Raw genomic sequence first — 13,472 nt, forward strand, 5'->3', positions numbered from 1 at the left:
CTTTTCAAATGTACTACACTCAAAAGAAATTTCTGAGTTAAAAGAGTTCAAGGATTTAAGCATTTAGGAGGTTTTTTTAGGGTTGGAACTCATAGACGTTACTACTGGACTCTTCATAGGGGCACATTTTGCCTTGACACTGCTCATTCTCATTCATAACGTAATATTGCCGTTTTTTTTTTTTTTAATAACATTTGCAGGAGCTTAAGTAATATTGCCGGGTTAAAAATAAGTTTTGTTAGGGCAAGAGCTTCATAAGTTGATTTTTGTCGCCATAAAAACTGGTAAATGAATGCTAGAACCAAAACTTGCTGATGCCATATGTTCTCAACTTTGCTTTTTTTGCTCAACCTGCAGAAAGACTTGTAAATGTTTCAACCACAACTTGCTGGCCCGTGTGCTGATCAGGATATGTATTGATTGAGCTGCAGGGGAGGTTTGAAGAGGTGGAGGTGCCTAAGCTTATTATAGTTCATGGCTGTGAGGACATGGTGTGCAATCCGGTGAGTGTTATGGAGCTGTACAAACACTCCACAAGTAAGAATAAGACGCTTAAGAAATACCCAGGAATGTGAAGGTAATGGAGGAAGCCAGGGTTTAAGGGTTTTGTGATTGAAAGAGATGAGTAGTACTTGTATTTTTTGGGGGCTAAATGTTATTTTTTATTTTTTTTGCAGAAGAGATGGTGATGTAACATTTTTTGACATGTAAGGATGATATGTGCCACGTGGCAGGTGCTATATGGCACTTAAAAACAGGAACCAAACCTTAAGGGTCAAAATGAAACTTTTGAAACACTATGGACCAATATGAAAGTAATTTCAAATATGGGCCAAAAGTAAACTTTAGTCTAAAACAAAATATTACTACCCCGAAGTCCAACACCCCGCTACACGGGCTGCCTGCTATCAATGATATAACTCATGATCACAATGAACATCGATTCATAATTGATGGTAAAGAAACAACAGTGGTGGATAGATAACTATAATCTGATCTTGCATTCTTTACATTTGTAAAAGTAAATGATTGGTAATTGACATAGCCACTATAAGCAATAAAATCTACTAGAAAAGGAAAACTAAAAAGAAGAAAGAAGGAAAAGAAGAGCTATGCACCTTCACTTGTAGAATAATGCTAGAGACACTACAAATTTTACTACATATATCTAACAAACTTATGTGTCACCAATCGCCAAAAAACAGTTCAAACATTCAATTGCAAGGTGGTTGAATCCCACCAATCACATTGATTGCCACATTAGTTTGTAAGTTTTATGTAGTAAATTTTGATAGTTTTAGCTTTTCCCAAACCAGATAATTAAGCTTGGACTACATCCAAATTGTTAGATCAAATCAAATATCATCACCTCCTGTTCCACCTTCAGTATCAAGGTACATAGGTTCACTAGCACTGCTTGTAACACCCTCCATGAGAGCAAATCTCATGTCTTCAGACGGTTTCCAATGCCGCTTTCTCTGATTTATGAACCAATTGTTGATCTGTTTTTGGTCTAATCCAGTAGCCTCTGATAGCTTCAATTTCTCCTCCTCCTGAAACATCAACCATTCTTTTATGATTTGAAAAAGGGAAAACAACAAAAATGCATAACCTTTGTCTCTTTGAAATTATATGATGACAGTACCAAGTCCAACAGGTTATTTTTATTTTGAGCATTATGTTTTATTTCAAACATCTTCTGCATAAAAAGAACACATAAATCTTGGAGCTAATTTCACTGAAAATGTGCAAGGTTACAATACACATCGTAAAGTAGATGTACCACATCTACGCTATACCCTAAATATGCTGATTAAGTAATAATTAAAGCTCCTTGTTATTGCTCATATAGTTTAGATCGACCTAATAGACAATCAATTTGAGACTCAGCACACTCACGCATAAAGCATAATTCAGAGTATCACAATTCTGGCTACTAGTATAACTAGAATTTAGATAGTACAAACTAGGAAATATGGTACAATGGGTTTTGGCCTTGAACCCAGAGCAAATTATTGCATTAAACTACTGTACATTGCTTAGTATTTATAATAAGACTAACCCTAAGGATACATTATATGGACTATACAATTGGCTGAACCTGAACCCGAACCCATATTTCTATAACATAGATATTTGGAACTTCTTTGACAGCACATGGATGGATTAAGACTTCAATCGTCCAATACTAATTTGACTAATCCAAAGCCACTTAATTAGTTCCGTAAGAGCAATGGCCATAAATTTTATCAAAATGGTATTAGAACTTGAATTCAAGTAATTCTTCCTTGTTTAACTGCAATTGAAATCTTGCATATTAAATTAAGAACTAAAATATTGCTATTATATTCATTGAGTCGAGTTGAAATTTCATTCCTATAAAACATTAGCACAAGGATTAGCCTCTATTGTTTATAAAACAACCTTGTTTCCCTAGTTTTGTGAACTTTGTTTCATGAGTCACAGGACCAGAAACATTTAAGCTTCAAAGTACTTCTCTTCTGGTGTCTTTAGTTTTAAGAATACCTTTGTTGTACCAAGTATTGTCAAAAGATTATTGGTAAGTTAATTTTTCATTTCCAATTTTTTCCATATATATATATACTTTTTTGCACTCTCAGTCAGCCAGGAAACTTATTGTACAATGTTATAGTTTTAAGAAAAGCCAGTACTGATCTGTGAAAATATGAAGGGAAAAAGAAGAAATTAATTAATTAAGGATAAGATAACACCCATGAGATCATATATATAGCCAGTACTGATCTGTGAAAATATGAGGGAAAAAGAAGAACTAATTAAGGATAAGTTAACACCCATGAGATCATATATGTGTGTGTGTGTGTGTTGAAATTACCGTAGGATATGGCCATCTATAATGAGTATTCCACCAGTCCATCAATGTAGTTCTTGCATCCTTTGGTAACTTTCCTTTCTTTCTTTTCTTTAGAAACTCTTTCCTCAAGCTGCTAAGATAGCCACTGTACTTACGAAGGAGCATTCCTTTAAGGTCCTGCTCACCTGAAGTTCCAGCACCAGAAGAGTACTCTTGACTTTCGGGTGCATCCACCTCCCCACAGCTTAATTCCTCCTCTGAAGTCCCAACTGCACCTTCATCTGAATAGACATAGAAAGAAAGAAAAGTTACATGGTAATCGAAAAAAGGTTCAAATACATCCATACCCCAATTAGGTCGTCAGAGATATCAAGACTTATGGTCACAGCTCGTTGAAATTGTAACAAGTTTAGATTCAAATATTCAATGTACTAGGACTGACTTGTAGTGCAAGCAAAGTAACATCCTAATTCCACTTGTACTATCTATCTAGATCAATTACAGTGGACTCAGGCACAGGGTTTTGATATATATGACAGATAAATAGAAATTATTCAATCTATATACAAATTATTGGAAGTTTAACTTCAGCAGTGATCCATTAAAGAGGGTAGAAAAAAGAAAAATGATTTAAAGTTGAAACTCTAAAAGAATTTGCATGTAGAAACAATTAAAAATGACTTTCAATAATGCTATGCAGCATCTGGCTAATTTTAGTCGTTTTGTCTCTACTTACACCACATTAATTAATACATCAACTAAAAGCCCTAATGGTTCATTCGGATTAAATATTTGAAGAGATATTGGATTTCAGTTTTTAGTTTAAATAAAGTATGAAAAGTGCAATTTTTTTTCTATACATGAATAAATGTGAGACATTAATTTGTAAATTTGAAATGATTAAGCGGAAGATGTTATTATTAACTGCTTAACAAAAGTACTTTTGTTACAGAAAAATCCTTAAATAATATTACATCATGTTAGAGTTCATGTCAAGAAATTTATACCAATAAATGTTCTTCAAATATCTTGATTTTAAATCCTTAACTTCATGTATAACCTAATAGGGATATTTCATAAAGAAACACTGCCTCCAGAAGTTAAAACTGCCATTTTTTTCTATTTGCCTATTTTGTTTAGCACTAAGTTCTGAACATGCTAAGAGTGGCTAGTGAACAATGAAATTTCATCTTCAGTTCCAACTTTATATAAACAAATTAAGACGGTTCACAGACATGACACACTTCACTACAGCATTACCATTCAAACAGTTCAGGCCCTCAGGAGGAGGAAGCACTCAAACACAATCAGACGAAATATTTAACTTTTCCACATTTGTTAGTTTTCTGGGTGGTATTTTGGTATGCGTTCACTACTGGTACCAATGTTAGCTCTAAGGAGCAAAATATAACCAATAGGTGCAGGGACAAAGTCAGGACTTGGAGTCAGGAGGGCAGCTTTGCTGCTAGCTGTATGCGGCAGCTCCGGCCTTTGACTCTGCTACTTTATCACTAAGGATTTTTGTTTCAAATTTTTTAATGGCTATGTTGTTTGTTTTGGGTAAAATAGATTGATTGGGCTTAATTTCTTTAGCTTTATTAATGATAATTTTTTTGTTGGGCTAATTTTTTTGGACTTGTATATTTTGCTTTAGATTTAATCTATTAATTTTTTAGGCCTTTAAAAGGTGGAAAATGCTAAAACTACAAAATTTTTACAAATTTGCTAATACAGTGAGTGGTTATTGATAAATAAAAAGTGATGCAAGTGTGCGAACCAATAAAAATTTACTACCTCAATATTTTGTAGAAAATGTTGTAAAAAAGTGTGACTATAACAATACTCTTAAAAGAATTGATGGCATTATTAAGGGGGGCAAAATGTAATTTTATTGAACAAAAATGCTAAAATTAGTACCTATTAATATACTAATTTTTTTTTTAAAAAACAACTTGGAGGGCATTGCCCCTAGTCAATATATAAATCCGTCCCTGAGTAGGCGTTAACGAGTTAAGATACATTTAATATTTTTCATGTATTTATTAAAAAATAAAGTCAAACTGTTCATAAATATCAAGAAAAAAACATACACAATCACAATGATTTGTGCATGCATGCACTGATGTGCACATTTGAAAGTCTATTTTCCCTAGAAGACAAGTTTCATCAATGCTGGTGTTGCATTTTTACCAATGTTGATACAGCACACTTTAAATAACAAAAATAAATAAATAACCACAGCCATGAACTATTCTGAGTAGAATAGTTAATAAGTTTATTTATTAACTATTAACTATTCTACTGGGATTGAAAATTAAATAGGTTTTCTATGGCATTAGTATAAATTATTTTCCATTCAAAAAGTGTTTACAATTAAATGCCATGTAAAAGAGGATGCTAGTTTTTAATGCTAAAACAAGCAAAGAGTTATGGAACAAGATGGGAGTTCCCATAACAGAATATATATATATATATATATATATATATAGAGAGAGAGAGAGAGAGAGAGAGAGAGAGAGAGGGTCTTAATTCTTTTGCAGCCAAGATGAAAAGAAATTAACCAGTTGAAATTCTTCAGGACAGTTTGAAATAATCAATGTTATGTCTTTGCTATAAGCTTAACCAGGGGAATACTCCTTCCCATTTAAAATCCTCCAATTCTCCTCATATTTTTATTCAAATGTGAGACATGATATTTATATGATTTATATGGTTTACATAAATTTTTTTTAAGAGCATTGAATTTTTAAATGCTACTCACATCTGTCTAAAATTTGGAGGTAATTGGAAGATTAGATGGGAAGAGAGCCTCTCCCAAGGCAATAAGTTATTCCCAAAATTTTAGTTGGAAATCATCCACATCAGACTCTAAAGTCACCTATCACCATTAAAGATAGCAAGTGATACAATAAATGAAGCAAAGCAATCACCTTTAATACTAACTTTGGTTGGGATTTTGACCAGGAATATTTAACTCACCAGAATTCTTGAAATTTTAGTTTTCATTTGATAATATTTTTAAGAATTACAATTCTATCAACATCTCAAATCTCATAAAACACGAAAGTTTCTTATTTTCTAGATAGAAAATACTAACAATTTGTGGGAATCAGTTATACAACTCTTAAATTTTTTTCTACTTTATTTTCCATCCAAAAAGAAACTTTTTACTTTCTTTTTTTTAACCTTAAAACTAACTACCTAGATTTATAGGATTAATTATAGAAAATAAAATGTCTATTTTCCATTCAAATAAGATGTTTATCAATGTTTATGGGTATTCTTATTTCTTCCATATAAAAATTACCCATAATGGTCAAGTTAATATATATTTCAAACAATTCAAAGTTATACATATAAATAGTATTGTCTAAAATAGCAGTATAAAACTAAATTCTAAGTATATATAAATGATAAATGTCAACTTTCAAGAACTCTATTACAGTAAGTTCTTGAGTGAAGTCCAACATTGGATACTAATGAGAAGAATGAGTGGTTAATTAGCATAACATAGATGAGTTCATACTCATTGGGCTTATGCCTCTTGGGTTAAATGTGTCTTTATATGTTATATTAACTATTCAATTAGAGTCTCACTAGGGTGTCTTGGTTTCAATTATATTACATAAACTAGGTTAATCAAAAAGGATCCATTCTGATCTACATATTCATGAATATGGTTTAGTATCTTAGCTGATTTTTCCACAGTTTAATAAACTTCTTGAATGTTTTATTTGAAAAAGAAAAAGAAAAATAGTAGTGGTAAGCCCATCACATGATTACTCATCCAAGAAATAAAAATAAAAACTCTTTACAAGATTGAGATCTGATAACTGATAAGGTTTTTAGGGTACTCTAAAAATGTTAATCAATCATTGTTAAATAAATGGTCCAAAATTTGCCGCATCATCAACATTTACACTAACATTAACTAGCATTATTTTTGGTATCCATGAGAGATAATGATCACTATGACAACCATGAAGGGTTAGGATTTTAAGAACTCTACAGTGGAGTTACTCTGGGAGCTCTAAAGAATTTACGATGCTAATCCCATGTTACATGATCACAAAGCAGACTGATTTAATAAAATATAACAAGCAAAGCCTAAAGCTCTGATTCTGGTAGTATATATTATAGTCCAAGAAACATAAACAAATCAAGCGAGGTGCATTTGAATTCATGATGATTTGTATTGTGAAAACATGTGTTTGTACATAAGCAAATTTTTTACAGTAGTTTAGTGTGACAATAATAAGATAAGGTAAGGTGGGGTGGGGAGCTAAAAGATACCTCAAATTAATTATTAAGTATGGACTCAGTCAATAGTGCTCATTTTAGAGGTTTCCAAAGTTTTATTTCAATTCAACGAGAATATATTAACTTTAAATTTGCGTTATTAATACAAATTTTATTGTATAAACTTTACAAATAGAATATATTAACTTCCAAGACAAAATAAATGGTTAGGGTGGCACTAGCTTCAACACACCAGTACAAAACAACATGACCCATTTATTAACTTCTAGCAATGACTTGAAGGTGAAAATCCAGACAGGAAATTATAACTCTCACCGTTTAAAAAAGTTTCAAAAAAATAATTTAAAAAAACCATACCAGAGCGATAATCTAAGTTTCTTGTCAATGTTCCTTTACAGAGGTTACTGAGCTGTAATTCAATGCTGCTCAAGAATGTTGTGGCTTCATCAAACGGCTTGGATAGCTCCTCCTTGTATCTATGTAGAGCCTCACAGTATGATTCCTTTAAAAGCAATAGTGAACAGTAAGTAACATGCACCTTTGCCACTAGGAGAACAGAAAACTTTAAAAGAAAGAAAGGAAACAGTAACCAGATTCCAAGTTTTCTTTTCTTACTATTATTTCTTGGAAGCGAAACAAACATTATAATATGTCTAAAAAGCAAAATTAAAGCAAAGAAAAAAACTAGTACCATGAATTCATCAAGTTCTGGATCAGCTCCTATCTCACTGCAAGTGCTTAATAAGTGGTTTTCTCTGCAAATTTCTTCAAGAAGAGAAGCCATTTCTGGTGGAGCTCCAACCTTTCATGCCCATAAAAATTAATAAATAATAATTACCCCAAAAAAAAATCTTTGAATACTATACTACTTAGTAAGCAGTAAAATACTTAAATTGTACTTTGTTTATTCACTAATTCAGTTTTTCATTAAGCAAAAATATGTTTTTGGAAACAATAAAAGCAATTCTAAAAGGCTAATCAAATAATAAAATAATAATATATATAGTGTTCCAATAAAAGAAAGGGTTACCTTTTGGCATTCTATATAAGCAGATACCAAATTTGGATAAAGAGGGTGGTTGGAAATCTGGGTCTTGATTAGATCTGTCATCTCTGACTCAGTGACCTCAGTCTCAGCCACTTGAAGCATGTTATCCATAGGGCAAAGAAATCCAGCTGAAGTAGTAGCAGTGGCATCAACAATGTTGTCAACTCTAACAATCTCATCTGAACATGACAACACAGAATTCAGCCTGTAAAACTCTTCCATAGATACTGAAATTCAAGAATAGTGCAAGTCCCTATGCTATATATCCCTCTAAAGAAACTTCAACTTCAAGAAGAATCCCACAGAGAGAGAAAGAGAGGATGTTTGAGACAAATACAATGCGGTTTAAGCAAATATATGAATAATCCACTACTGGGTATTGCTGTAGACCTGTAGTACAAGCTTAACACGAAAAAAATGGAAACTTTATAAAAGATAAAGACAGGGTTTAGGTTTAAGCAAAGTGAACAAAGGGAAATGACTCTTAAGTGCTTCTTCTTTATGTTGAAGTCAATGACAAACAGCCACAAGGAAGACCCAATTAAATGAGCTAAACTAGAAACAGTAAATCTTTCTGGGATTAGTACAAGCCGCCATTACAACAAAAAATAAATCTTTCAGAATCCTATTGATATAAGAGTACCAAAGAAAGACAGTAACTAAAACCGGAAGGAAAAGAGACTAGACCTATGTTCTTTTCCAAGAAAATTTGGATAAGGGAAATACAGAGAGAGAGGGAAGAAAAATATAGAGAGCCAAGAAACTGTGAGTCTGTGACTCTGAGAGACTTTGTATACGGTGAAAGACTTAAACAGTGGGAGTTTTGACAAAGTTGGAGTGAGTAGCCCGTATTTATAGAGGCTCATCTATCTGATAGGGCCAGGTTTTACTCTGACATGACATTCTTGACAGGTTTTGAAACCCTATTGGTTAGAGGTCTCAATCTGTGGGTCCCAAACAGCAACATGCATGGTTAGTTCAGACCCTTTCGTACTGTACACTATTCTGTTCTTTTCACCCTTTCTTCTCTCTCTCTCTCTCTCTCTCTCCCTCTCTCTGATGAAAGGCTTCTTGGTTCCAGAATCTTTATCCAAACTTTTTTACTTTTTAAATAATTTTATACATATTTTTTTACTTATATAAATTTATAAAAACTACAAAAATCTCATCTAAAACTCCTCTCCTAAACACCTTATTGCTCTCTTTCTGCAGTTTTTGTTATCCATGTTAAGTTACTTTTCACCCATTATAGAAATTCAAGGTGATAAATATGTTGCCATGAGCATCGAAATATATATTTTTTTCTGTTCTAGGTGATAAGTTCTATCTCCTTATATAATTTTATCCGATCAAATCCTAGGATTTAAAAATCATGACGATCTAAACATTCAGATATTTATGTTATACAATCTCAAACTCATATTTTTACATTTTAAACAACTTTACATACATTTTTATACACTTTTTCATACACACAAATTTCAAAAAACTACAAAAATTTTATCCCAAACTATTTTACCAAACGCCTCATTTCTCTCTTTCTGCAGTTTTTGTTATCCATGTTAAGTTACTTTTTACCCATTATAGAAATTCAAGGTGATAAATATGTTGTCATGAGCATCAAATTTTTTTTTTTTTTTTCTGTTCTAGGTGATAAGTTCTAACTCCTTATATAATTTTATCAGATCAAATCCTAGGATTTAAAAATCATGACAATCTAAACAGTCAGATATTTATGTTAAACTACTAATGAAATAACCTATCTAATGGGAGGAAAATTTTGATTGGTATTTACTGTTTACTATACTCAAATAACACAATTTTTATGGGTTATTGTCCTATTTGCCACATAACTCTAAAAGAGGGAGAGAGCCCAAAACACAAAACACAATCATGAGAGAGAACATCAATAAAGAGAGAAAAGCTTTAAACATATAATTTTATTTTATAAAAAAGTAAAAATATTATTTAAGAGAGTGGAAATCGAAGTATGACTCAAAAGCATATTCTTCTATAAAAAAAATGTCAAAAGCATGTTATTTTAACATATGTTTAGATCACTAATTAAAAAACATATATAATGTTTAGAATGTCATGCCTATAATGTTTTCAAAAATATTTAAACTATTATAAATGAATACAATAATCTGGTTATTAAACCTGATACAAATATACTTTAATATATCATCTAATTTATAAATAATATAATATAACATGTAATTGGTTTTGTTTGAAAGTTTGAATACCTTTTTTAATGCATTATTAAAAATTGAATGAATGTTTGTTTACTATTCAGCAATCTTTAATCTATTAGTATTTTATTATTATATTTTGTGATTATCCTTAGTGCTTGAATTTAATTTGAAAATCTAGCAAGTTAAAAACCATTGATTCATTCTTCAAAAGAAAGGAATACCGTAATTCAAAAATAATAATAAATTTTTAGATTCTAATGTTAAAACTTCAACTTCCAATAAGCGTTTTTCCAAATCTCTAAGGATTGAATCCAAAGAACATTCTCTTGGATTTTCAAAAGTGAAGCATGAAAAAATTCATTTTAAATCTTCAACACTTATTTCTAATGAAGTATATGCTACTTAATTAAAATAAGATCCACGATTATGCACTTAAATGTGGAACTATCTAGTCAATCAATTTTATGACCAGACGTACTTATTTAAAAGTTGAACCATATCAAATTCATCTGTTTAAAGTATTCATTTTCTAAAGAAAAACATCATTGTCTCTTTCACGCTTCTTAGTTCATGAAATTTCCTTCTTGGCTTATATTGTATTTACAATTTTGCCCTCCAAAGGTAAATTCCTAGCTTTGCTACTAGACAAAGTCCTTTACACTAGTTTTTGGACATGTGTATCTTGAATTTGTGTAAATTTTCCCCTTGAGGTATCTAGGTATTTCACATTGATACGACATAAAGAAAAATAATTAAGCCACATTATTTTGAAAATCATATTTACAAAGTCAATAATCATCATAACACAATACGACTATGGGGAGGAGAATGGCAGGGCTCTTTTTTAAGCCAAAATCATTTTCCTTATTAGAGCCATCACATTAGAGATTTGGCTATGGAGATAGATAACCTATCATAGATTTGGCTAGCTGTTTCATCCCAATTATGAAATGTATTATTTTTAAAATGGAATGCTTTGGAAATTTTAGATGTATAGATTTCTAAATAAAAATTCAAAACAAAAAAAAAAAAACTATAAAAAGCTCGAAGTTCTCATACCTCATCACACCTACAAATTTGAAAGTTAAGAGGTTAAATAATAATAAACTCTATTATTGCTCACGATCTCACGTACAAGAGTAAAGTCTAAGTAGGTAAATGATAGTGATAATACGTACGTACAAACCCTTTTTTTTTTTTTTTCAGCAAAGAAAAATGATTCTATCCAAATTTGAAAGTTAAGAGGTTAAATAATAATAAACTCTATTATTGCTCACGATCTCACGTACAAGAGTAAAGTCTAAGTAGGTAAATGACAGTGATAATACGTACGTACAAACCCTTTTTTTTTTTTTTCTTCAGCAAAGAAAAATGATTCTATCCAATTCCAAAGGTCCACTACATTCCAAATAGATATGTATTGTTAAGAAAGTACTTGCGTTTATAATTCCACTCATAATTGAAGCCAGCGGTGATATGGCTTGAGCTTGACTATTCCTTGCAGAAAATTCAACCAAAGCTCTGTTTATATAAATTGTACTGTATGAAACTCCAAACAAGTTCAAGCGGATGGGGTTTTACAATTTAGGTTTTTCAACCTACGTGTGATTTTCCTCAAATTGGTCAAACGAGTATGTTAAGATCCATAAAATGAAGGTGCAAAATAAGGAAAGGAATAGCAAGATCCATGTGAGACATTATCTGTATTGCCTTTATGGCTCTTACTCAAGTGTCAATCGCTATCGGTGGGGTCTTTGTGTTAAATCATAAATGCGTCATTTTAATTTTTTTTATTTTTTAGGCTGAAGATTTTTATTATTTGGCTGAAATCCTATGTAAATATTTGATGCATCCATGACATAGTATGGGAATATATGAAATTCACGTTGGTAAACCTTAACCTTAGGTCACGTCAAAAAGACTATTATATTTTCTCTTACAAGTAAATAAAAGGGGTATAAAATCTCACCGAAGTTAAAAAGGACACTTCACAAACTAAACATGTGTTCTCGTAAATTGAATAACACAGAGATATCACTTGAACCAAAAGTTTAGAGTTTACAAGTACGTCAAAAAAAACTATTATATTTTCTCTAGCAAGTAAATAAAAGGGGTACAAAGCTTCCCCAAAGTTATAAGGATAATGTCCCAAACCAAACATATGTTCTTGCAAATTAAGTAATACAAAGATACCACTTAAACTAAAAGTTTAGGGTATAGAGTTTAGAGGCATGTCAAAAAGACTATTATATTTTCTCAAGCAAGTAAATAAAAGGGGTACAATTGTACAAAGTCTTCCCAAAATTATAAAGGACACGTCTCAAACTAAACATCTGTCCTCTCAAATTGAATAATACTAAAATACCACTTGAACCAAAAGTTTAGAGTTTAGAAGTAACAATATATGATTTTCATTATCCTTATATATAATTTTATCCTTTTTTTTTTATATAAAGTTTTAATCTATAGCGTCCATTTATATGATTATACACTTTATTATCAGACCATAGGCACGAAACCCACTTGGTTCATTGTGTTTCTTTACTTCTTTTCTATCCTTTATATCAAACAAAACTTAAAGTCTGTCCAGGTGACAAATGAAAGTGATATATGGGGAGCCCAATGTTTATCATAATAAAGATGCATTTAAAGGATTATCATTGTCTAAAGTGACAATGGAACAAACAAACCGCAAATGGTTTTCAATAATATTTATCAATGGTATGTGTTTATCATTAATTAAAACTCCTGAATTCACGGAGACTGGAAAATTACATAGAATGCTCTAACTTTAATTTTTGACCTTGGGACATTGTGTTTCTTTACTTCATGACAAAGCTTTTCTTTTCTTTTTCCTTTTCATCAATCGTTGTCTTCTAATGACAATTTAAAATATTAGGAGTGACATATATGGACTTGATGGTGCCTCCTTGTACCAAATGAAAAATTCTCTTATTGAAAGCAATTGATTGCAAGACGCTCACACACACACTAAAATAAGAAAAGAAAACAAAAAAGAATAGTCCCTAATTATCTAGATAGGTTGCCGGCCTGCATCTAATAATCAAAATATTTCAGAAAAAAAAAATGGTATATAAATATTTCATGTTCAGCTACGAGATATGTAAATGAAAAT

The 13,472-nt window shown here is 31.3% G+C and overlaps 1 protein-coding gene across 1 annotated transcript; it reads right to left on the reverse strand.

The window, feature by feature from the left end:
- Window positions 1–974: 974 nt before the first annotated feature.
- On the reverse strand, window positions 975–8,569 carry LOC142626858 (homeobox protein knotted-1-like 1). Its single transcript, XM_075800565.1, has 5 exons — window positions 8,124–8,569; window positions 7,785–7,895; window positions 7,451–7,595; window positions 2,855–3,114; window positions 975–1,553 (listed from the first exon to the last, which is right to left on the reverse strand). The coding sequence occupies exons 1-5, from the start codon at window positions 8,361–8,363 to the stop codon at window positions 1,356–1,358; spliced, it is 954 nt and encodes a 317-aa protein (XP_075656680.1). The 5' UTR covers window positions 8,364–8,569; the 3' UTR covers window positions 975–1,355.
- Window positions 8,570–13,472: the final 4,903 nt, after the last annotated feature.

The sequence above is a fragment of the Castanea sativa genome, chromosome 3 (genome assembly GCF_040712315.1).
Source record: "Castanea sativa cultivar Marrone di Chiusa Pesio chromosome 3, ASM4071231v1".
Classification (NCBI taxonomy): domain Eukaryota; kingdom Viridiplantae; phylum Streptophyta; class Magnoliopsida; order Fagales; family Fagaceae; genus Castanea; species Castanea sativa.